The 26,718-nt window shown below is 36.7% G+C and overlaps 3 protein-coding genes and 1 pseudogene across 3 annotated transcripts; 3 read left to right on the forward strand and 1 right to left on the reverse strand.

Annotated features, from left to right (window-relative positions):
• Window positions 1-1,448: 1,448 nt before the first annotated feature.
• On the reverse strand, window positions 1,449-2,545 carry LOC120174157. Its single transcript, XM_039181112.1, has 3 exons — window positions 2,429-2,545; window positions 2,245-2,359; window positions 1,449-2,095 (listed from the first exon to the last, which is right to left on the reverse strand). Exons 1-3 carry the CDS (start codon window positions 2,450-2,452, stop codon window positions 1,449-1,451), a joined length of 786 nt encoding a protein of 261 aa, XP_039037043.1. The 5' UTR covers window positions 2,453-2,545.
• A 2,564-nt stretch (window positions 2,546-5,109) lies between these two features.
• On the forward strand, window positions 5,110-10,783 carry LOC120173166 (chorismate synthase, chloroplastic-like). The gene is made up of 3 exons (XM_039180419.1): window positions 5,110-5,273; window positions 5,354-5,446; window positions 10,712-10,783. Exons 1-3 carry the CDS (start codon window positions 5,145-5,147, stop codon window positions 10,763-10,765), a joined length of 276 nt encoding a protein of 91 aa, XP_039036350.1. The 5' UTR covers window positions 5,110-5,144; the 3' UTR covers window positions 10,766-10,783.
• Window positions 10,784-12,702: 1,919 nt separating this feature from the next.
• Window positions 12,703-15,739, forward strand: LOC120173103 (annotated as a pseudogene).
• Window positions 15,740-22,804: 7,065 nt separating this feature from the next.
• Window positions 22,805-23,618, forward strand: LOC120173155 (LOB domain-containing protein 38-like). Its single transcript, XM_039180414.1, has 2 exons — window positions 22,805-23,050; window positions 23,151-23,618. Exons 1-2 carry the CDS (start codon window positions 22,867-22,869, stop codon window positions 23,591-23,593), a joined length of 627 nt encoding a protein of 208 aa, XP_039036345.1. The 5' UTR covers window positions 22,805-22,866; the 3' UTR covers window positions 23,594-23,618.
• The last annotated feature ends 3,100 nt before the right edge of the window (window positions 23,619-26,718 follow it).

The raw sequence follows: 26,718 nt of genomic DNA on the forward strand, positions 1-26,718 counted from the left end.
AAGGCGAAGAAGATCAATATAATATAATATTATATTTTTATATATTTAATGATTGTAATTTTTGAATCAAATTTAAGTGGATTAAAAATCTGGCATGATCCAACTCATTGCCATGATACCATCCCTAATCTTTCCTGTAATAAAAGTTGTAGTTGGATGATAGAGTATAATATTATTCTTTCTTTTCTTAAAGTAATGGCATTAGGGAGAGCTGGCTAATAACAAGGCAGAAGTCATGCCGCGTGAACAGCGAAGAGACAGCAGGCTGCCGGCAAAGAGAGAGCCAGTCACGGCGGCGGCATATCTTTACAGAGGGAAAACCAGACCCATGTTAGATTGATGGTTATCGGTTGAAACATGGAACCCATCCCATGTGGTCATATATTACATGCTTTTAATGCACATGGTTGGCAATAGTACCAATACCATCAATGGATCATATTTCCTAATCATTAATAATTATAATAAAAAAATTACAATATTTATCCATCAAATGATCTTAGTTGTAAAAAAATAATATCGTTCTTCATAAAAGTTTTAAATTTGAGTAACTCTGTGTTAACAATATTTATACATTGTAAATAAGTTAAAGAAATTATGAACATATATTATCTTATAAATCATCTCGGATTAATAATAAAAAAAAAATTAACCATCAACTTCAATTTATTTGGATTTGAATTTGTACCCTATAAAAAAAATCTAGTCGTGTATTATTATTAAATTTGAATGGACTAAAAATATTTTTTTACAATATATATACGTATAGAATTAACAAAGATTTTGACCAATTAAGATTAATTTCTCAAGTATTGTGAAATAGAGGAAGAAATTCACAATTTAACCTATATTTCTTCAAAGGTCTAATTATGAGAATTTAGCCTCTCTAATTGCCTATATTAATAATTAAAGTCTCATTGATAATATTTTGGTCTAAATTTCTTTACAGAAGTTTATCAACAGTGTTATCAATTTCAAAGTTGATAGATAAATTCCTGGAAATTAGAAGTAGATAGTCTAAATTTTGAAAGTCTAAAGAGTACAAGGACTGGAGGCAGAATTAAACCGTCTTCAACACTTCTTGCTTGGCTTTGAAGACAAGGCACCTTATAACAAGCTAATTATAAAACCTTCAAATTAATTCCAAACAAGTTAAGAATGAGAGTTGTTGGAAGGCACTTTGGTTTTTCATAACTGTGAGCATACGGTACAAAAATCCACCAATTTTGCTTTACCGATTTACGCGGGCAATTGACATCATCTTATCATACAGGGAATAGCTTACCATATGGTCGTATATATATATATAGTTTTACAGGCAGCAATAGCCTACATGCATCGTCTTTAAGGTGCAGTATTTAAGGGGAAGTCTAGGATCCTCCACTTTTCATTCTTCCGGTCAAATGACCATAGGGAAGCTTTGATGGCATCGATCGGAAATGAAGTTGCTAATCAGCTGCCCCACCATATATCGTCTTACGCTTTCTTGATGTTGTATCTTCGTTCTCACCTTCAAAGCTCCGTTCGTTTGAGGTCGAGTTTGAGGGATCATCTCCGTTGCCCCAAAGAAAGGAAGATAAACTTTTCCCTGTTTCCCAAGCCTGATCATTTCCAACACTCGAGCAAGGTGTTGAAATAGGCCCCAGCCTCAAAGATAGATCGCAGGAAAATCCATGTGGGTTCTTAGAAGCATTGGAAGAGTCCGCATCGGAAAACAAGACGTTATGAATGTAACTCGTTTTCGCAGGCTCCACCGCATTAGAAATCGACTTCGGGAAGACCCCGAAGTCATGCCACGGCACTTCGAATCTAAGGTGGTTTCCATTGAACAGAGGAAAAACCGAATACAAGTTAGGTAAGCATGGATTATTACTAGCAAGAGAACCATTCTCAGATGCAAACCCCAAATGAGTCACATTCATCGTTGTCGGTTCCGCGATGCCGGAATAACTAGCCGTGCAATGCGAGTTCTCTGTGACATTTCCTCGAGCAATGCCTTCGGCCTCTTGAGGTCCCGGATAAAGGTAACACCTCAGATTACAATTCCGCTGGCTCCTCAAGGTTCTTCTCGGTGTGCAGTCCAAATTCAGAGCAGCTAAACCAACAAGAAGGTAGAATCAAGCAACACTTTTGATCATAATCAAAGACAATCAAGCAACAAAAGAACCCCAATTTGCAAATATATACACATTTAGCTTCAAATTCTAACAGATGAAATCATCATGCAAAGCAAAAAGACAGTACCTTCAATACAAGGAGGAAGAAGCTCCCCAGTTTCAGTACTCTCTTCACGTTTAATGATTGTGTTAATGGCATCATTTGTTCGATCCCACAGAGTCTTAAGGTCCATATACTCAGCCTACGCAAAACGAACACCATTAAAACACAAAGCTCAAGGCTTGGCAGAAAAAAAGTACTTTTTTTTAACCTCAGAATCGGCTTTGGAATACATTATTTCTTCAGCTTTTAAAACAACAACAGGGAGCTTCTCTTGCCATTCCAGGTTCTTCTTAGTTGCAGAGCTATGAACCACATTTACAGCTCTAAACAAAAACCAGATACATTAAAAAAATTCAACTTTAAATTATTAAATACATGAAAGAAATGGGAAACTAACCTGAAAATTTCTTGAACGATGGAACCTCGCATGGGTTGGTGTCCACCACTATGCCAAGCTCTCGTCTCACAAACATAAGACCTTGGACACGGTCTAGGCATCTTCAATGGCGGTTCTTGAAAGAAGAAGAAGAAGAAGAAGAGAGAAGAAAAGGGTTTCTTTTCTTTTCTTTGAATGCTTACACAACGGAAGAGGTGTGTAGAAATGTGTGTGGCTTAATGCTTTTGGGGGGGGGGTTCTTTATTCATACGAATTGAGCGAGTCTGATGGTCTGACCAGAATAAAAGCCGTACTGTACCAACCCCAAAGTTTATAAAGCAGTGAAAAAAGAAAAATTGAAAATCTGTTTCTTTTTTCTGTCACAAGACTCAATAATTTGAAGGCAGGGTTAATTGATTGATGAGTTTGGGGTGTAGCTCCCGATTCAATCCGTATGCCTGCTTCCCCTAGCCTACACCTTACATAAATGTGTCATATAGTTGGTGCTTAATTTCATTACCAGTCCTCAAACTATGGTGTCCTGTTTTTATGCTGGTTCCCGTTCCCAGCTTCAAAATGTTTTCCGTTGAATCTTCAAGTATCAATGTCGCATCAGTTATATCAGGGCGGATGCACCAAGTCGAATTTGTAAATATATATAAATTGAAATAAAAGTAATAGTTTTTTGACATTGTTATTATTAAAATTGATATTTTCTTTCTTTCGCAGTGATTGGAATTTTTAAAATTCGACAAGCACTTTACTAGTAAGACACATGGGTATTCAAGAATTTGAGATTTCTGGTGAATGAATGATTAGAAGTGAGAAAATTTATATGAATATTTTTATGTGAAGGGGAAAATCTTTCGAACTGAAAAAGAAAAAGAATTAAAATAAACAATAATAATTGTGATAATAATATTGGTGGACTGGCGGTCAAGATGACGAAGACAGACGATAGGAATCTTTCGTTAAATTTATGGGTTAAATTAATTTTTTTTTAATAAAAATCGTTAGCCTTTTTAAAAAATCACAAATGTCTAAAATAATAATAAGAATTTATAATTATCATCGTTAACTAAATATATAATTTGAACATTTTCCTATAATATTGAAACTAACCACTTTAAATCATATAAGTACATACATGGAAAATGTTAAAAATTCAACCAAAAGACTCGAACAAAAAATAGATACAAGCAAAATGATTGCATCTTCAAACGAACTACAAATGGAGATTAAACTATTGAAAGATCATTGATAACTGTCAATCAAAGCCGAGCGTCGTGAAAAATTATTCATGATCGTAAAAACGCGTATCCAAATTCAATCCGATGGTACATAACAGAGCATATCAATTGGATTAAAAATAAGCATCGCCTCGTATAGTCGTGGTGTTGTCAAATCCAATCATAAGAAGACATAAAATAAAAAGAGTGACTAAATGATAAAAAAATAAGATAAAAAATGTGTCACAAAGATAAATAAAAACGTGTCATAAAGTCAGAGATAAGCATGTCATAAAAATAACTATTCTTATAAAAAATAAAAAAATAAATAAAGAGAAGAAAGAATTAACGGTCAACAATCAACATCAAAATCAACGTAATCGTTGACTAAATAAAATAAAAGAAAAAAGAAAAAATTAACTTCATCTATAAAGAAGGTATAAAGTGAATAAAAAAAAGAGCCTCTGAATGCCTAAACTATCGAAATATGGTTTTATCTCAAAAAAAAAATATAAGATGATTTAATATATATTTTATTTAAAATTTAAAACACGTGTAAATATAATAGTGACGTGTCGAGTGAGTGAATGAATAAAAAGCCTCGAGGAAAACCATCGACTACCATAATTCTCCGTCTTCCACCATAACTTACATTTCCAGCAGCTCAGTTATTTTCAAAGCTTCCCATGGCTTCTTCTTTTAATACAAGTAAGCCTTTCCTTGGAGCTACTAATCCCAATTCTCATCTTTCCTCGTATATTCAAAGTCTCTCTTCTTCCTCTCTTTGCATTGCAAATTTGCAATCAAACCAAGAAAGTTTGGTAAGTTTTCTTATTTGAGCTTCAAATTTCGATTTCTGCAAATTTTTTCAAGTCTTGAGGTAAGTTAAGCTTCTAAGTTCTAACCTAACAGAGATACAGGCAGCTAGTAGCACGTCTGGAAATTATTTCCGTGTTACAACTTTCGGAGAATCTCATGGAGGTGGTCTTGGCTATATAGTTGATTGTTATCCTCCCAGGATTCCTCTCTCAGAAGCTGATCTGCAAGTTGATCTTGATCGGAGGTTCTTGATTTTGAACCGATCTCGTTGTTCATGTTCAGTTCTTCATATTTGATCTGTGGATTGTTAAGAATTTTTACAAATTTTGTGCTTCATTTTTGCAGGAGGATAGGTCAAACCCCAAGGACGGCGACGGATATATTCCGAAGGTTAAATCTTCTTTCAAATTACTACCGACTACCATTACTGTCTTCTTCTGCTTCTTTTTTCTGTGTAAATCATGGCACAACTGCAGGAGTGACTACTGGAACACCAATCCATGTATTTGTACCAAACACTGATGAGAGAGGAGATGTTCTTACAAGATCACAAAGAAATGTCCATGGCTTATCGGCCGTCTCATGCCGATTTCACTTACGACACGAAATACGGTGTCCGGGAGGTGCAGGCAAACACTTTTTAGTATCAAATTCAGCCCAAGTTTTATAAAGAGATGCAGATCTGTAAATTTGGACTTGTAATTTGAAGGGAGGTGGCAGATCATCTGCAAGGGAAACCATAGGAAGAGTTATCCCTGGTGCTATTGCTAAGAAAATCCTGAAGCAATTTTCAGGAACTGAGGTATGTTTCAAATTGGTGGTGGGGGGAACCATAGGAAGAGTAGTCCTTGTTAACGTTGTTGGTTTTTGGCAAATATCTCACATTGGTTTTGTATAAAGAGTAGGGGAAATTCTTTTGTTATAAATAGAGTCATCCTCCTCCTTAGTTAAGCATCCCACAAATATACGTCTTCTTCTATATTAAAGGCTATTTATATTCTTTCTTTCTCTTTGTAATATTTCCTCTACTAGTGAAATATTATTTTAGTAGTGTTCGAGGAGGTAGGCATAATTTTGGCCTAACCTCGTTAAATTTTGGTGTTCTCTTTATGTCTATTTAATAGCTATTGTCGGGTATAGTTGTTGTTAATTATTGTCCTATTAAAATTACTTGTCTTGGTAGTTCTGTCTAAGGAAAGTGGGTTTTAAGAGAGACCATTGTAACCCATCCTATTTCCTGGGAATCTACCTTGGTGTGATTTTTAGTACGATCGTTTTCATACTAGTCACCTAGATAATAATTTTCAAGGTGAATTTGTTATTATTGGGTGGAAATTAACCCGAATTCCACAACAATTGGTATCAGCGCTCTTGGTTTATTTTAGTATGCTCTGTGGTTGCAACTTAGGCTGATCTTCCACATCAGAAAAAAAATTCCTTGGGATAATTGGCAACTATTAAATAGAATTTGTAGCAGAAATGACAGACGCAACAAAAACATCCACATTGTCGTCAACAGCTGTGACAAATGTTAGATTTGCAGTGGAGATTTTTGATGGCACCGGTCATTTCGGCATGTGGCAAAGTGAGGTTCTAGATGCCCTATTTCAGCAGGGTCTAGACATTGCTATTGAAGGAGAGAAACCAGATGATGTTGAGGAGAAAGAATGGAAGAGGATCAATAGATTGGCATGTGGTACTATTCGATCGTGTCTTTCTAGAGAGCAGAAGTATACATTTTTCTAAGAAAACTTCTGCAAGTAAATTGTGGAAAGCACTGGAGGAGAAATTTTTGAAGAAAAGCGGTCAGAACAAGCTCAACATGAAAAAGAGATTGTTCCGCTTCAACTATGTACCAGGTACCACTATGAATGATCACATTACTAGCTTTAATCAGCTGGTGACTGATCTGATGAATATGGACGTGACTTTTGAAGACTAAGATCTGGCTCTGATGTTGATGGGATCACTTCCTGATGAGTTTGAGTATCTTGAAACTACTCTACTTCATGGGAAAGTTGATGTGTGTCTCAGTGAAGTAACTGCTGCCTTGTATAGTTATGAATTGAGAAAGAAAGACAAACAAGAAAACACAAGTGTCGAAGCAGAAGCTCTTGTTGTTAGAGGCCGTTCGAAGAGTCAGAATAAAGGAAGGAGAGGGAGATCGAAGTCAAAGTCCAGATTGAGCAAAGATGAATGTGCCTTTTGTCGATAAAAAAGGCACTGGAAGAAAGAATGTCCCAAACTAAAGAACAAAGGCAAACCTGAAAGGGGAAAGGCTGTCTCAGAATCAAATGTGGTCGAGTATGATGATGCAGATTCAGATTTCGCATTAGCTGCTACGCCATCAACCAGTTGTTCCAGTTCATGGCTGTTAGATTCAGTTTGTAGCCACCATATGACCCCCAATAGAGAATGGTTCTTTGATTTTAAAGAACTAAAAGGTGGAATTGTCTACACAGCAAATAATTCCCCTCTTGACACACTTGGGATTGGTTCAATTCGCTTGAGGAATCAGGATGGATCAATCAGAACCTTAACAGGTGTCCATTATGTACCAGATTTAATGAGAAATCTCATCTTTGTGGGAACCTTAGAGTCAAAAGGTCTAGAAGTGAGGGCAAAAGATGGGATTATGAGGATTATCTCTGGTGCACTGGTGATAATGAAGGGAATCCGGAAAATAAACAATGTGTATTACTTTCTGGGTAGTACAATTGTTGGGACATCAACAGTGATAGCTTCTACTGATGAACAGGAGTCAGAAACAACCAGGTTATGGCATATGCGCTTGGGGCATGTTGGTGAAAAATCCTTGAAATTGCTGATAGATCAAGGATTATTGAAGGGTGCTCGGGCTTGCAAATTAGCTTTTTGTGAGCATTGCATCAAAGGGAAGAAGACGAGGGTGAAATTTGGAACAGCAATCCATGATACTAAAGGTATTTTGGATTATGTTCATTCAGATGTATGGGGGCCTTTCAAGACAACTTCATTGGGAGGAACACACTATTATGTCACCTTTGTTGATGATTTTTCCCGGAGAGTTTGGGTGTATACAATGAAGACAAAGGATGAGGTGCTAGGATTTTTCCTTAAATGGAAAAAGATGGTGGAAACTCAAACAGGCAGAAAAATCAAACGTCTCCGTACAGACAATGGTGGAGAGTACAAAAATGATCCATTTCTGAAAGTATGTGAAGAAGAAGGTATTGTCAGGTATTTCACTATTAGAAGTACACCACAACAGAATGGGGTGGCAGAGCGTATGAACCGAACATTAGTGGAGAAGGTTCGGTGTATGTTGTCTAACGCTGGGTTAGGCAAAGAATTTTGGGCTGAGGCTTTGGTCTATGCTTGTCACCTTGTCAACCTCTTACCATCGACTACTATTGGTGGTAAAACACCATTAGAAAAATGGTTTGGAGTATCTACTACAGATTATGATTCCTTACATGTGTTTGGTTTCACTGCATACTACCATGTTAAGGAGTCGAAGCTGGATCCAAGAGCAAAGAAGGCGATCTTTATGGGGATCACCTCTGGTGTGAAAGGCTATCGTCTTTGGTGTCCAGAAACAAAGAAAATAATCTTTAGTAGGGATGTTACCTTTGATGAATCTACCATGTTGAGAAATGTGACTTCAGAAAAATTGGAGCAGACAGATGGAACTCCCAAACAGGTGGAGTTTGAAGGAAGCAGAATTTACCCAGCCAGTAAAGAAACTGATGTTGACTCTCCTATGGTAGAAGAAGAGTCAGATGAAGAAGAGATTCAGACCCAAGAACCTCCACAACAACATGAATTAATTGCTCTAAGAAAGGGAAAGAGGACTATTAGACAACCTGCTCGTTATGCTGATATGGTCTCTTTTGCATCACCAATTGCAATTGATGACGTTCCTGCCACTTTTAATGAAGCAGTACAAAGTTCAAAACATAAAAAGTGGAGGATCGCCATGAATGAAGAAATGCAATCCCTTCAAAAGAATCAGACGTGGAAACTAGCTAGTCTTCTGAAGGGAAAAAAGGCAATTGGGTGCAAGTGGGTATATGCAAAGAAAGATGGATTTCCTGACAATAATAACATCTGCTACAAAGCAAGATTGGTGGCTAAAGGCTATGCTCAAACGGAGGGAGTTGATTATAATGAAGTATTTTCTCCAGTTGTAAAACATTCCTCCATTAGAATTTTGTTGGCTTTGGTAGCACAATTGGATTTGGAATTAGTTCAGATGGATGTAAAAACTGCATTTTTACATGGAGACTTGGATGAGGAAATCTACATGACTCAGCCAGATGGATTCAAAGTTGCTGAAAAAGAAGAGATGGTGTGCAAATTAGAAAAATCGCTATACGGATTGAAGCAATCTCCAAGGCAGTGGTACAAGCGATTTGACAAGTTTATGATAGGGCAGAAGTACACAAAAAGCAAATATGATCGTTGTGTATATTTACGCAAGCTACAAGACGGATCCTATATATATCTTCTTCTTTATGTTAATGATATGCTGATAGCTTCTAGGAGTCAAACATAAATTGCGAAACTAAAGACTCAATTGAACAGGGAGTTTGAGATGAAGGATCTTGGTGAAGCAAAGAAGATTCTAGGCATGAAGATATCAAGGGATAAGAAATTGGGGAGGCTTTGTTTGTCTCATAAAGAATATCTGAGGAAGGTACTAAAACGTTTTGGCATGAATGTGAAGTCAAAACCAGTTAGTACACCTCTTGCTTATCATTTCAAGCTCGGTGTATCCATGTCACCTAAGGATGATGCATAACGGGAATACATGTCAAAGGTTCCGTATCCAAGTGTTGTTGGTAGCTTAATGTATGCAATGGTGTGTACGAGACCCGATATTTCACAAGCAGTTGGGGTTGTGAGCAGGTATATGCATGATCCTGGAAATGAGCATTGGGAAGTTGTGAAATGGATTCTGCGGTATATTCTGAACACCGTAGATGTTGGTTTGGTCTTTCAGCAAGACAAACAAGATGGTCAGTGTGTAGTTGGGTATTGTGATTCAGACTATGCAGGTGATTTGGACAAGCGTCGATCAACTACTGGTTATGTGTTTACATTTACAAAAGCACCAGTCAGTTGGAAATCCACCTTACAGTCAACAGTGGCTTTGTCTACTACAGAGGCAGAGTATATGTCAATTACAGAGGTTGTGAAGGAGGCAATTTGGCTTCAAGGGTTGTTTGGTGAATTGGGAATGGAACAAAAGCACATCAAAGTGCACTGTGACAGTCAGAGTGTTATTCATTTAGCAAAGAACCAAGTTTACCATGCAAGGACGAAGCATATCGATGTTCGATATCACTTTGTACGAGAGATTCTAGAAGAATGTGGAGTCATAATCCAGAAGATTCGGACCACTGAGAATCCTGCTGATATGTTGAAAAAAGTGGTAACTGCGGTCAAGTTTAAACATTGTTTAGACTTGGTCAATATTGTTACAAATTGAAAGATGAATTTGCAGACACTACTGAAGATTGAATTTTTTGAGAGACGTGTGTGGAATTTGCCAAGGTAGAGATTTGTTGGTTTTTGGCAAATATCCTACATTGATTTTGTATAAGGAGTAGGGAAAATTCTTTTGTTATAAATATAGTCATCCTCCTCCTTAGTTTAACATCCCACAAATATAAGTCTTATTCTATATTAAAGGCTATTTGTATTCTTCCATTCTCTTTGTAATATTTCCTCTACTAGTGAAATATTATTTTAGTAGTGTTCGAGGAGGTAGGCATAATTTTGGCCTAACCTCGTTAAATTTTGGTGTTCTCTTTATGTCTATTTAATAGCTATTGTCGGGTATAGTTGTTGTTAATTATTGTCATATTAAAATTACTTGTCTTGGTAGTTCTGTCTAAGGAAAATGGGTTTTAAAAGGGACCATTGTGACCCCTTCTCTTTCCTGGGAATCTACCTTGGTGTGATTTTTAGTACAATCGTTTTCACACTAGTCACCTAGATAATAGTTTTCAAGGTGAATTTGTTATTATTGGTGGAAATTAACCTGAATTCCACATCAAACGTTTTTTGTCTCGTCTTTCAGGTTCTTGCTTGTCTCACAAGTTCATCAGGTTGTGCTTCCAGATGGCTTGGTTGATCATGACACTGTAACTCTAGACCAGGTTCCTGCTTGCCTCTGGCAACTTTTGTCTTCTTTGACCAATTCATTGCATGCATTATCTAACGATTGTCGATTACATTGTTGTCAGATAGAGAGTAGTATCGTAAGGTGTCCAAATCCTGAATACACCGATAAAATGATGGTCCTATCGATACTGTGCGAGCAAGAGGCGATTCTATCGGCGATGTTGTCACATGCATAGTGAAGAATGCCCCACGCGTTCGTATTCTGTTTAGAGTTTAAAGTTTAAGATTTAAATTTAGAACTGAAATGCAATATTCTGATATGTCAGGGGCTTGGTTAACCGGTTTTCGATAAGCTCGAGGCCGAGCTTGCTAAGCCTTTAATGTCAGTACATGCAATCAAGGGCTTCGAAGCTGGTAGTGGATTTGCAGGTAATGGTTGTGTTATGAAGAGTTCTTCACTGATGAACATGGAAGAATAAGGACACGAACAAATCGCTCCGGTGGAATACATATGCTAGTTTATTAAAAAAAAAGTCGATAATAGTTAATGAAATATATTTGTGTTTATATATATATATATATATATATTTCCTGTAGAGGAAACAACGCATAGTGATTCGACAAAAGAAAGAGACAGAGTTAATGAAATATTTATTGATTTTTTAATCGGAGAAATTACTTAGTGACGATAGAATCAATAGAAAGACGATATTTCAAGACTTTTATTTGACCTCAATTGAACCTAAACAAAGAATTAAGAGGGAAAAAAGGAATTATTCTATGACAAAGGAGATCGAAAATTTAAAACAGTGACTGTATTTAAAAATATACTTTAACATGTTATATCAGTTTTTTTACGACAATAATTGTAATAACAACAAATTAAAAGTTTAGTGACTTTATTGCAAATTTCAAATGTTAGGTAACGAAAATACAAATAACCTAAAAGTTTGGACTACCAGTATATTTTAGCCTAATATAAAAAAGAGGGTGGCAACAACAAACTGGGAAGCTAAGTGACAGCGTTGGCGTGCATAACTGAGCTAGACGTTGAGCGTGTTAATGGCAACCCCCAAACCTAAAGAGACACACCAAGCAACAACAAACCTAAAGTTTTATTTGTGTCTATTGATTGGGAAAGTCATAGTATTGTCAGTACATTTTTGCAACAGCTCAGTCCCCCCCCCCCCCCCCCAAAAAAAACTTACAGAAAAAATATAACATGGCACTTTGATTAACTAAGGGGTACTTTAAAGTTGGTTCCTTTTAGTTTCTGGTCACTATGGGTTTTGTGTAAATTCCCTCTACTTACTGCATTTGTGGTTTAAACTTCTGGGTAAGCTCTGTTTTTTCCATTTGAGTCTTCTATATGCTCTCAAGGGGATTTACTTTTCACAGGCTTTGCTTGTTTCCTTGCTGAAAGGGTTTGTCTTGGAATTTGTTGGGGTTTACACGGAGAGTGGCTCGGGGATTGTCTTGTACTCTCTTTTTTTTGGGGTTCTAAAAGCCTAAAACATATAAAAATCTCATATTTTTTAAAAATGGATATCTATGAATATATTCTGGTTGATTCCTCAGATTTTAACTTTGTGGGTGGTATTGTTATTGATCCCCTTTTTGCATTTATTCCCAGGCTTTTTTTTTTCAAAAATAATAAAGGTTGATGCTTGTTGTCTACCGTTTTGGTGATGTCTTCAACTGTTACCAAGATGCTGTTTTCCCGTTGCAGGATTCCCAGATTTCAACTTGAAAATAAAAATTGCAACTTTATATTGATTAGTGTATCTCAGATTGGTGCTTGTGGGGAATTATTTAGTGTAACGAGTCCGTCATCTATGCCCCCCCTAAGCTGACTCGGTGCCACCGGACTCGGTGGGGTTTGCCATCAACAAAGGAAACAAGTGCTTCGCATGGCTCTATTTTTCTCAAATTATTACTTAAAAATCTCAACTTGCCAATTATCTATTTGTTAAATTGTTAAAAAAAATCTCATCTTGAATCACATAAAGCCTGGTTGAACTCAGAAACTCGGTCCCCACATTTGGGGTAATATTCCCTTACTGTTTCTGGCAAGTTTTTCTCGGTTTGGGGTTATGTGTTTTTCATTGCATATTATTTGAGTTGTTGATTGTCTGGTATCATATTTTTCAGGTTTCAGTGGGAAGGAAGGAGATCTTTTGGTTTGACAACATGAAGTTTATGAAGCTCGGATCGAAGCCGGACATGTTTCGAAGAGATGGGAATAACGTGAGGTGAGATCTCTTGGAGCCTTGTCGAATAAACCAAAAGAACTATGTCTCCTATGTGTTGTTTGATGTATTTTCTTTAAGAGCATTCGATGACAATCTCTTGCTTCTCTCATTCAGTTTTGTTGCTTTGACTCTTTGGACATAGCCTATACATTATTTATTAGTCAAATAAATTCGGTGTTTGACACTTTATCGCTTATACATCACGGCAATGCGGACATCACGAGTATTAATTCCTCTGCTTAATGCGAATTTAATTCACTTTTATTAAACAGGTTGATATACCATAGACAAGACTCTGGTATAGGTTGCTGGTTTTGTTAAAATCTAACAATAGTACCTTTGCAGTACAATACTCATGTTGTGAGCAATTCAAAGAGTTCCTGTTTTCGAATGTTAATAGGTTAAAAAGAGAAGGTATATGGTCTGCAAATTGAACCACAACCTCTGTGGCACCTTTTTAATATGGTCTTTATATTGCACTGAGTGAGTTTTGAAAAAAGTGGATGCTTTTACGCCTACTTACCTTTGTTCAGGTATGTGGCGAGTGAGCTAGCGACCGATATTGCAGTCACCGTTGGGGATGTTAAGTTTTATCTGCACAAGGTATGCCTTTTCTTCCGGTTGAATGTAAATTCTTTGTATATGGTCAAGCATTCATTGCATTATTCCTTAGTTCGGTTAAGTCGAGCAATCTTTACGTTGCTCTGCCCGTTTTTTTATCTTAAAAGTTCATTTCAGTTTTCTGAGGCTAATGGATGAACATATATGCAGTTTCCTCTTCTTTCGAAAAGTGTCCGCTTACAAAATTTGGTTGTAAGTGGTATTGAAGAAAATTGCAACGAGGTTCAGATTTCTGACATTCCCGGTGGTCCGGTTTCGTTTGAGATATGTGCCAAATTTTGTTATGGCATGGCTGTCAACCTTAATGCTCACAACGTTGTTGCCACTCGATGCGCAGCTGAGTACTTAGGAATGTATGAGACCATCGAAAAAGGGAACCTAATTTACAAGATTGATATCTTTCTCGACTCCAGCATCTTCCACAGCTGGAAGGACTCGATCGTTGTTCTTCAGACTACAAAATCTTTGTTACCATTGTCCGAGGAATTGAAAGTGGCCAGTCTTTGCATCGATGCCATAGCTTCCAATGCTTGCATCGATGTTTCTAAGGTTGATTGGTCCTACACTTATAACCAGAGGAAGTTACTGGAGGAGAATGGGAATGATCCAAACTGTAATGACGTCAAAAGTAGACCGGTGCCAAAGGATTGGTGGGTCGAGGATCTGTGTGAACTTGAAATCGATCTATTTAAGCGTGTTATAACGAGTATAAAAACCAAAGGAATACTGTCCCTTGATTTGATAGGAGAAGCTTTGAAAGCTTATTCTTACCAAAGGTTGCGAGGTGTTAGTAAAGGTGTAATCCACTCTGGGGACATCGGAGAGTATCGATCGACAGTTGATACAATGATCTGGTTGTTGCCTGCGAAGAAAGGAAGTGTATCTTGCAGTTTCTTGCTGAATCTGTTGAAAGCAGCTATCATAGTCGACTCGGGAAACATGGCTAGGGAACAGCTGCGGAGACGAATAGGACAACAACTGGAGGAAGCTTCCGTGAATGATCTTTTGATAAGAGCAGCAGAAGGAGAAGACGAAATGTACGATGTTGATACGGTGCAGAAAATATTGAAAGAGTTTCTAATGCAAGAACAGACTCCCGAATTCAAATCAGAAGAATACGAGATTCGGGAAATACGAAGACCTGGAATCTTAACAGATGCCTCCAAGCTGATTGTGGCAAAGTTGATGGATGCATACCTTGCTGAAATCGCAAAGGATTCCAACTTACCCTTGTCAAAGTTTGTAGATCTTGCTGAAACGGTGTCTTACATATCTCGGCCTTCTCATGACAGACTTTATCGAGCCATCGACATGTATCTTAAGGTGATAATCTTGCCAAAACTCATATTTTTCGATGAATAGCAAATCGGTATTTACATTATACTTGCAACTGTTATTGTTACGAAGGTAAACCAGTTCGGTTAGCTTCTTTACTTTGGTGTATATATAAACCTCGATGCAGGAGCACCCGTGGATCGGCAAGAGCGAGAGAAAAAGATTATGCAAGTTAATGGACTGCAAGAAACTATCAGCTGATGCATGTAAGCATGCTGTGCAAAACGAAAGGCTCCGTTGCGTGTAGTCATTCAAGTTCTCTTCTTCGAGCAATCCCGTGCCGCTGCAGCTTCATCGGGCAGTAGCACTCCTGACTTACCCAAAGCCCTGAAGTATCCAAATAGCGGTCCTCGAAGGAGCTCAAGATCAGCAGCGACCGATCCAGAGGATGAGTGGGATGCAATGTCTGCATCTGAGGAGCTCAGGGCTCTGAGAGCCGAACTACCTGCCTTAAGGTTGAGCAATGGGATAGGAGCGAGTACGAAAAATGGCGTTGACCAGGCCGCCGTTAGTAAAAAGAAAGGTCCGATGAAGTCGAAGAGGATGTTTACAAAGATATGATCAAGCAAAGCAGCCCGGGGTGAGCACAGTGGTTCGGATTCGTCGGAAAGCCTCGGTTCTGCCAAACCTGAAGAAGCAAAGTCAAGTCCATCCAGAAATAGAAGGCATTCGGTTTCTTAGATCCGAGTAAGCTGTAATGTTTGCACTTAGGTTCCCGAGAAAGTAAACAAATTTTAGCATTTTCATCGTTGGAATTATATTTCAAGTAATTAAATTCGCAGAAAAGTCATTGTCTCCATAAAAAAAATCTTTATGTTAAACCAAATATTTTCTAACGTTCATTGACGTTTGGCTGTCTTGCATGTAATGAAATACAAGGTGCCATTGCCATGTTCATCGTGCAAACATTTGCAGTAATATGATAATCGAAACTAATGGAAGCCACTGGACAATGGATCAAGATTTATATACGATCTTTAATAATCTTATATATATATATATATACACGGACATGATCTATTTACAAAGTATATTTTTTTTTTAACTTTATACAATTTTAAGATCATGAGAAAAAATTAATTAAAATTAACAATAAAAAATAACAAAATACACACTAATTGTAATTCACGACAACAATAAAACTTCACTTATAGAATATTTATTTACTTTTCACTTCTTATATATATATATATATTAACCCTGTTTTCCGCATATATTACAATTGAGAGCAAGACATGATTAAACTCTGTGATGCGGCAAAAAGTTTAGCCGAATGTCACAATGTAAGAGCCTATACAATTAAACAAAAACATTAGTGGTAAAATCCTGTCAGTAGTCCTCATACTATGTATAAATTATATATTTAGTTTATGTATTCTAATTTAATAAGGGGTGGAGCTAGAAATTTTAAATTATTGATTCATAATTTTAAATTGTAATATCCAAATAAAGTTATATAATTTTTAGAAAAAAATATATATAGGCTTAATCCTTTTAAGAGTATCAAAACCTTTTCTAAAAGTAGTGTCATTTGTTTTTATTTATATTATATATATATATATATATATATAATTTATATAAAGAATTTTTTTTCTTTTAGAAATTTTAGGCTATCATTTGACACCCCTCGTTTTATATTGACTCCGCCAATGAGTTTGATCAATTTTAATTATTGTATCTGTTGAATTTTGAAATTTTAATCCTCAACTAAAACTATAAATGAATAACATGACTAAGTTACAGGAGTTCAAAATAATCAAAGTATTAAACATAGACTAAATCTGGAACTCACGGATATTAGAGGTGTATGTAGCATAATTTAACTTAACATCAGAAGGACTAATAAAAGAATTTGACCAAAACTGGCTGTTAATTACCAAAGTTTCTATCCGGCTTGTACCTTTGCATGTACGTTTATCTCGTAGACACAAAACAAAACCAGTCAAAATTGTCCTCAGCTGCGTTCATTACAATACAATTGATAAACTAATCCTTAAACTCTTAAATCAAAAGATACCACACATTTACAAAGAGTTCAATTTATTTTTGTTTGGACGTAGAATTAAGTAAATAATTGGAGTTTTACAAGGAGAGGAATACAGAAATGTGAATAAATTCAGATTCATGAAACTAAAAACTGACCCTAAAATGGAATGTCCGAAGCCACATCCCAAACCCCAATTGTCCTTCGATTCCATGGATGGGACCAAAGCAAAGAATGGATGGGATAAAGATGCCACCACGGTGGGGGGGGGGGAGGGTGACTAAAATTTCAACGTGTCGATCGATATAGCATCGTCATCTTCGTCCTCACATCACACCCTTCCTAGTTTCCGCACTTTGTAAGTACAGCCCACTTTGTAAGTACACCCTTATCGCAATCTAACTTCTTAACCGTGTTTGGGAACAACGGTTTACTTAATCAAATCGATTTAATCAACCGATTAACTAATTTTGTTTTCTTATTATGTCTACGAAGAATAACCTTCAAAAACTATAAATATTCCGTCACTCAGAGCTTTCAAATAAATTCATTCGTTTATCATAGTCTCTAAAAAAGTTCACATCCTCGAAGCAAACGCCCAACCTTTGAATCTACCATAATAGATAAACAAGACATCCTACAGACTCGTGTGACCTAATAAATGAAATCTAATATTTGATGATCACTCCTAAAAATAATAATATTTGATGATCACATATATTTCAGTTGACATACAACTAATTATATTGATCATATTTTGGTTCCACCAACTAAAACTACCACAAATACTTAATAGCTATTACCGAGAAGGGAACGAAGTCCTTCGTAATCTCAATACATAATATTCTTTTCTTTATCATATCAATTCTCTCTCGTAGAGAAACACCGATCAAGATTCACTACAGCAAAATTGAGTTTTAGCGGCGTTTTTGTCCTATAACGGCGTTTTTAAGCGTCGATAAAAGCACTTGCGTCGATAGGAAAAACGTCGCAAGAAGCGCCGGCCATACTAGAGCCAACGTCGTAAAAGGTCGATATCTATAGCGGCGTTTTTGGATACAAACGCCGCGAAAAGAAAGATCTATAGCTGCGTTTTTGGATCAAACGCCTCAAAAAGTCAATATCTATAGCGGCGTTTTGGAACAAACGCCACAAAAAGTCAATATCTATAGCGGCGTTTGTATCCACAAACGCCGCTAATTACCTTTCTTTAGCTTAGATTAATTGATTTTGCATATTTCATTTATGCTCTACATCACCTAAATTTAATATCAGGTAGCTTTATCTAATTAACAACAACCATACATTTTAATTAAGACAGAAGTTATGCAGAAAAAAACTTAAGAACAAAATAAATTAAAATTTATAAACATTAAAATTAAATGTAATGTAGTTTGACATTGTTCTCTAGAATTTAGTCTAGGTTCTTTCACTTTCAATTAAAAAAAATATTGTTCACTAGAATTTAGTCTTCATTGCTCATTCGTATGTCTTGCATTTTCCAATCAATCTTTACGACGTGAGCATCATAGTAAACTGATTGGTCTCTCCTCTCCTAAATTCCAGAAAGAAACACAAATTAACATAGAGATGGAAGATTATTGAGAGATTTAAGAACAATGAGTGCGTCTATTAATCACCTGCAAAATAGTTTTGAAATCTACCACCTAGAAAGTGATGAGGCCCGGAAAATTTCTTTGCAAATAGTTTTGGAGCAGTCAAAGAAACCTTTCACATTAGAAAATTGCATTATTTTGATATTTGATATAATGGGGTGCCTATGTGTGAGTTTAAACAACAATAAGTTTTTGAAGAATCAAAGGCAGAAAAAAAAACATACCAACATGTCAGGTTTAATTCCTTCACCACCAACGTCACCCTCGTCAACATGTCATCTGAATGGAATATCTACAGACACAATAACAGGGGATTTTTGTTGCACTCGTTGATAACTATGTAAATTAACCAACTTCTGGATCAGTTCGTCGAAAAAGTGGCCTTGGTGCTCTTGAAAGATTAAAAATGACGAATAAGAGTTCAATAACATTAAATTTACAACCAGAAACCTAGTATCATACATAATGGAGTGTGAATAAGAGGCTAGGATTTTTTGATTTTTACTTCCCAGCCGCTTCTTGAGGATTTTCAACGCATCCTTAGCATGTCTACATTAGAAAAATGAAGAATGACAATCAAATAAGCTATGACCCACTATGCATCGTGGAGTGTGAATAAGAGGATATGAAGTTATAACAAAGCAAGTAATGAATTAAATCCAATCATGGGAATGCGTAACCATGCAACTTTCATAACATATGGTGCTTCTGGTCTATTGGAACCTTGGAACACAAATTCATACTTCAGACAATTAAATAGATGAAACTAATATACACCTTGTATTCCATATCATCAGACTATATCTTTATTCTATTTCAAACATTTTTCACCCATATTTAGACTTCAAATCCTTCAATGCTTTAATAGTAAAAGGGATAAGTACAACCCCAAGAAATTACCCAGTTATATATATACCAAACAATATACTTCCAAGAAAATTCAGAATAGTCGGGCTGTAGCATCTTGAATTATTGAGTCAAGTGTACACTCTAACTGAGTGTCTGTCAAAATGCTCCACTCCTCACTCATGGTAAATAAATCTTGCATACTTGAAATATACAATTTTTCCCCTTCAACCATCTTTCCCTTTAAAACTCTTGGAAAAATCAAGTCATGACAATTTGCCTCTAGTTATAGAGCCAAGCTACCTTTTCACCAAATTTGGAAAGCCTACTTCTTATCTACATCAGTTGCGGAGTAAATCATGTTAAACAAGCAAACTCCATCGGAACTCCACCTCTTTCCTTATTGAAGAACACCTGAATCACAGAGAAGTGTCCCATCTAAAGATATATTATACAATTCAAAGATGGACGGGGTCACAAATTTTGCCTAAAACAATTTAAATAGAGATTCGACAAACAAGGCTTACAAGTTTGAGAATACTTAAAGTACCCACATTGCAGAATTCATTGGTACCATAGGTATAAATATTTGTGTTTCTGAGTAAATCAAACAACAATTTAAAAATAACAATAATAGGTAATAGAATGCATTAGAGAACGGAAATTAGAAAAGTATAGCAAAAAGGTCAACAGACACAAATAGAAAGAATGATATACCCTGGATCCATGTTTATAATGTCGAATAGCTCAATGTTCATAGCCCAATATGGACCGATCAACATATGGTTGCCCTCTCACCACATGTTGCGGCGCTATGAGCCATGTTATCAGTCTCTCTTATAAGGTTATAAATCCTTGTTTATTGTATGAGACCATCCTACAGAAAAATCAATCATAAAACCTGAAATATCATGAATTTGATGGGAAAAAGAATTATGAGTCTAACTAAAATAATACAAGATCAAAGACATTAACAGGTAAACGTTCATCAAATAAGCTCTAGAGCATGACATCAATAATCCCAATTTCGCAACTAAAATAAACTATAGCAACTCCGCTTAAGAATGCTAATAATAACAAATTATAGGGTACCAATAAGTCAATCCCCAAAATTACCCATGTATCCTTAAATGCCGCACTCATGGAGGAAAAAAAATAAAAACCAAGGACGGTAATCAAGAACCCAGAAAGAATATCAATGAGTTTGATAGTAACAGCTTATACCCAAAGTGATACAAATGACGAGCAGCAACCAGACCATCACCTCCATTGTTTCCCGGACCGCAAATAGCAAGAACACAGTTATCTTAACTTGGTTTATAAACCTACAACAAGAAAAAGCTCTTTTTGAAATTGCACACTAAAAAAAAGGTATAAACTTACACGGGAAAAAATTGTGGCGAGTCTCATCAACCTCAGCATTTTCTCGTTGCGTGAGGTACGAAATAGAACCCATATTTTGAACCGAAGAAGCCATTGATCCCGCTTCACCGGACTTCGAACAAAACACTAGGATTACTGAGATCGAAATGGGAGCCAAAAAACTCTATAAATTATGAAAAACGGAGAAAAGTGGACTGACTGATGCAGGAAAAACCGATGGAAGGTTAGGGTTTCGTAGAGCGGGAAATGAGGAATTTTGAAGCTGAGCAAAATAGAGACAACTAAGGAGGGAATTTATCACATGCATTGCACATGAAGCATTAAAAAAACTTGTTTGTAAACTTGCGGCGTTTGTGTTTACAAACGCCACTAAAGTACAAGTCTTTAGCGGCGTTTGTATAAAAACACCACTGAAGTACAAGTCTTTAGCGACGTTTGTATAAAAACGCGACTGAAGTATGAGTCTATAGCGGTGTTTATATAAAAACGCCACTGAATTACGAGTCTTAAACAGCGTTTGTAAACACAAACGCCACTAAAGTACAGTCGTTAGCGGCGTTTGTATAAAAACGCCACTAAATAACTTGTTTTTAACGACGTTTGTACAAAAAACGCCACTAAAGTACAAGTCTTTAGCGGCGTTTATATAAAAACCCCACTAAATTACAATCTTTAGCAGCATTTATATAAAAATGCCACTAAAATATGAGTATTTAGCGGCATTTAAAAAAACACCACTATAGCACATGTTTTTGTGGCGTTTTTATAACAAACGCCACTATTGATGAACCCTATTATGACATTTATCTAAAAACGCCGCTAAAGTACTCTTTATCGCGGCGTTTATTGAAAAAACATCTCTACAAACAAACCCTATTGTTGCATTTATGCTAAAAACGCCATTAAATTACTATTCTATCGTGGCGTTTGTTAATGAAACGTCTCTAAAATTTTATTTTGTGGTGTTTGGATTATAAACGTCGCTACAAAACAGTTTTGCTGTAGTGATTGTCACATCAATTACAATTTTCTTTTCAAAACTAAAGAAAAAAATCATCAACGATCAACAAAAAAAAATTATTCACATTAATAATATTTGATGTTGTTAAATTACAGTTATTTTTATATAAGAATTTAAATATTATATTAATGTATATGATGTAATATTTATGTGAAATAAAACATTGACTTGATAGAAAAGAAGACAAGGAAAGAACCTACGGTCGTAGACATCAACGACACAGAATCCAACGGCTTAGCCAGCTGTCTCGTATCTCTTCCCAATCTTTCCCATCCGCGGAGAACCGGAGCCGGCTCTCTCACCCATTTCTTTGGAACCCCCAAATCCCCCCACCAAAAAAACTATATCATCATTACTTCCCCCAAATTCCAATCTAACCATGGTTAACTATCATGATAAAAAAAGTAAACCATGGTTACTAGTCATATCCAATATCGTCGATTTAGGTTTAATTCTTGCTTAACTCAAGTACTTATTGTAATTTTAGAATTTAGTCTCTCTACTTGTCTAGTCTAATAATGAAAGTCCAATCGATAACATTTATTCATGGGAAAAGTCAAAATAAAATTATTGGATTAATTTAATTTTATTATTGTATTAAATTATAATTTTATAAAGATTTTATCATAAATTTTTCGTTTTTGGATGGATAAAATATATTTTTATCGTGTATTAACTTATAATTTTTAGAAATATCCATTTACAATTGTACTATTTTAGGATGATTAAGAATCTTGAAATCATTTTAGCTTCACCCTGATATTATCAATTGAAGTTTGATTTCTGAATCATATTTGTGTATATTAAAATAATGCACTAAAACAAAAGTAAAGGACCAAATTTTAAAATTACAAATAATACAGAGACTAAAGGGATATTAAACCCATCATTTTATAAGCCACATTTCTCCACACGACTCTCTTTCTCTATATATTACCCGGGTTACCGATCCCTTCGTTTCTTGGCTTCAATCTTTCCTTTTCCAACTATCTTTTCAACCCAGAAAACCCCTTTTCTATTCCTTCTTCTTCTTATGCTGAGAGGTCTCTCAAAATGAGTTGCAATGGCTGCAGAGTTCTACGAAAAGGATGCAGTGAAGATTGCGTGCTTAGACAAAGCTTGCAATGTATAGACAATCCTCAAGCACAAGCACACGCCACCGTCTTCGTGGCTAAGTTCTTTGGCCGCGCCGGTCTTATGTCCTTCCTCTCCTCCGTCGCCGCCCCTCAAAGACCTGGTAATTCCTTTTATAATACTTTTTTAAGTCCTTGAAACAATGGAAAAAATCATTGCCTTTTTTTTTGGGTTTTCCTTTGATATTGTTCCTGGGTTTGCAGCTTTGTTCCAATCGCTTTTATTTGAAGCAGTGGGGCGGGCGGTGAATCCCGTGAGTGGAGCCGTGGGTTTGCTGTGGACGGGGAATTGGAACGCCTGCCTGTCGGCGGTGCAAACGGTGCTCAGAGGCGGCACGTTGCAGCCTCTGCCTGAATTCAGCGGCGGGGTTTTGGTGTCGTCGGAGTTTGAAGATGTTGCAGAAACGGTTGGAGCTGGCAGCGGCGGTTCTCAGTCGAGAGTGGAGGATTTCGTTATAAAGAAAGGTTTTGATGACGTTGTTAAGCCTAAAACAACTGATCTTGATCTCTGCTTGATGATCGGAAACGATAGAGCGGTGAAGAGAAGGAGAAATTCTATATCGTCGGAAGAGTCCGAAACGACGACGGTGGGAAGAAGTTCAAATGATGGCGGCGGCGGAAATAAGCTTTTGAGACTGTTCATCTGAGAACTCCCCCCGCCCCCCCCCCCACACACATTTTCTCTCTGTAATTTTTTGTTATTAATTACTCTACGAGATGTAATATTTTGTTTCTATTTTCGGCACGGTGAAGAAGTTCGATCAATTTTCTAGAATTTCGAATTTCTCCCTATGAAAAAATAAATAAATTTGTATAATATTATTTTAAAATTTAAATTGTGTAATTTATGTTCCAAGTTTTATTCGCATTTTTAATTCATCAAAGAGAAAAAGTATCCGAGTGAGGAACGTTTGTTCCTTTTAGGGTTGATGAAGTGCAAGTGGGCACGACTTTGCAACGTGAACCATGAACAGAACTAGCCAAACACGGGGGAAACGGTGGGGAGTCTGTCCTTTGGCCACCCTAAAGGGTCATTTTTAAACTAAACCAGTAAATTTTCATTCAAATTTTAAATAGCCAAAATATTAAAAAAACTCTTACTATTTGTCTGAGCAGTAATTTTGATTTATTTTTTACGTTTAATTTTAAGATAAAAATATTCTTATGTAGATGGAAACGGTTAGTTAATAAATGAGTAACGCTCCAAAATATGAGTCTTTTTTAAATTAAAATGAAATATTGATAGTCAAAATGATCAAGAGAAAAAGAAAAAGAGTCCGAGTGAGTATTCAAAGACACGTTAGGGGTCTTTTTTCCCTAAAATCAAATATTGAGAGTCAAAATACTAAAAGAAATATGGATCAAAATAACAATTTTGATAAATATTGTGGGTTTAATTTTGATATTATACCTTTTAAGTAGGTATTGGTATTTATTAAAAAATTACTAATGCTGAATATGAGAATGTTAACAAAAGAGGTCAATACAATGAACCAATACTCTATCTTGTTATTGAGCTAAAGGCATACTGCTATTTATACAAATGTTTACAGCCAGCTTATAACCAAGTAACTGCTTGGTAACTAACATAACAACTAACCACCATTCTAACAACTTGCTAACTACACAACTAATTATAGTGCCAATCAGCTAAGCAACTTCATCATTTAACATTCTCCCAGCTTCTTCTTCTTCCCTCCAAAGAAAAGACTGCACATTCACCTTGGCTTTAAACACCTCAAACCGAGCAGCAGCTAGTGGCTTAGTAAATCCATCAGCAACCTGATGACTTCCAGGCACATAGTTAATCAACACTTGCTTCAATGCTACTTTCTCTCGAACAAAGTGAACATCGAGTTCAACATGCTTACTCTTGGCATGGTAAACTGGGTTTGCTGTCATAGCTACAGCACTGCTGTTATCACACCAAACTATTGGAGTTTTCTGCCTTGCAACGCCTAAATCATTTAGAAGAGAATCCACCCATGTTGTCTCAGCAGTAACGTCTGCTACACTTCTATACTCAGCTTCCATAGTTGATCTGGACACTGATTTTTGTTTCTTGGAGTTCCACATCACGAGATTGTCACCAACATACACGCAGTAACCTGAGATCGACTTGCGATCATCAGCACTTGCAGCCCAGTCAGCATCAGCAAAGGCTACTATATTAAAACCTGCTACAGCTGGTGCAATGACCAAGCCATGGTTAATTGTTCCCACCAAATACCTTAAGATCCTTTTAACAGCAGCAAGATGCTCTTGTCTCGGAGCATGCATGTATTGTGCTGCTTTGTTAACACTAAAGGTTATGTCCGGGCGAGTGTGACACGCATACAACAACGCACCTACAATGCTTCGATATTCATATGCATCTGGTAGCAATGTTCCTGCATCATGACTCAACTTGGCAGATGCGAGCATTGGTGTAGAAGCAGGATTAACAGTGCTCATCTTTGTCTTCATTAGCAATTCTAGAATGAACTTCCTTTGGCTGAGAATCAACGAACTGCCAGAACGTTTAACTTCTATGCCCAAAAAATAATGCAAGTCACCAAGATCTTTCAAGGCAAATTCTTTCCCAAGAATTTTCACCACTTCATCAATCTGTTCATTTGAATTCCCAGTCAACACAATATCATCTACATACACAAGTATGTAAACACAGTTACCCTCTTTCCAGCAGACAAACAGCGAGGTGTCAGCTGAAGACTCTTTAAAACCAATTTTGAGAAGACAGTTCTTCAATTTGTCATGCCAATTCCGAGGGGCTTGGCGTAAACCATACAGAGCCTTTTCTAACCTGCACACCAAGGGACTACCATCTGCAGCCACTCGCTCGAAACCTGGTGGCTGCTGCATGTACACTTCTTCATGCAAGTCACCATGCAGGAAAGCATTGTTCACGTCCACCTGACGTAATTGCCAGCCATTAGTAACAGCCAGAGAAAGGACCACATTCAACGTCGTAAATCTAACGACTGGACTGAATGTCTCTCCAAAATCGTGCCCTGGCATTTGAGAAAATCCTTTGGCTACTAATCGCGCTTTATACCTGCTAATAGAGCCATCAGGATTCTTCTTCAACTTGAAGAGCCACTTGCACCCCACGACCGAGCGTCCTTCAGGCAACTTAACTAATGTCCACGTACCATTTTTCCTTAACGCCTCTAACTCAGCAAGCACTGCTGTTCTCCAGTGAGGTGATTGAATTGCTTCATGAACATTAAGGGGTTCCATGTCAGCATAACTAGCCACATACAATTTTGGCTTAAATACACCACACTTACTCCTCGTCATCATCGAATGGCGGTTAACCACACTAACACCATTGCCATCACTCGAGGAGGTAGCATTGTCAACAAGATCAACTACTGCCACAGGATGCCTCAGATCTGCTGACTCAACAACTTCAGCTGTGGCACCTCCTACATGCACATCTTCACGAGCAGCAGTTTCGAGTGAAGACTCACCATGATCAGATAAATCCTGATCCACATGACCAGAATTTCCATGCATAACATCTTCATTTGCACCAATCATTTCTTGTGGAACTGTTTCAGACAATCCAGCCACATCCTTATCAGCAGAATCTGTTCCTAGACTCGAACCAACTGTGTTACCACTCAATGTCTCATGTCAACAACAATTTCAAGTTCAGTAGATTTTCGTTTGTTGACTTGACTCATGTTACTCGACTCTCCAATGCCTGCAAATGGAAAAGTAAACTCATCAAAGACAACATGTCTGGAAATATATATACGTCCACTAG

The sequence above is a fragment of the Hibiscus syriacus genome, unplaced genomic scaffold, assembly GCF_006381635.1.
Source record: "Hibiscus syriacus cultivar Baekdansim isolate YM2019G1 unplaced genomic scaffold, ASM638163v2 tig00003041_pilon, whole genome shotgun sequence".
Lineage (NCBI taxonomy): Eukaryota > Viridiplantae > Streptophyta > Magnoliopsida > Malvales > Malvaceae > Hibiscus > Hibiscus syriacus.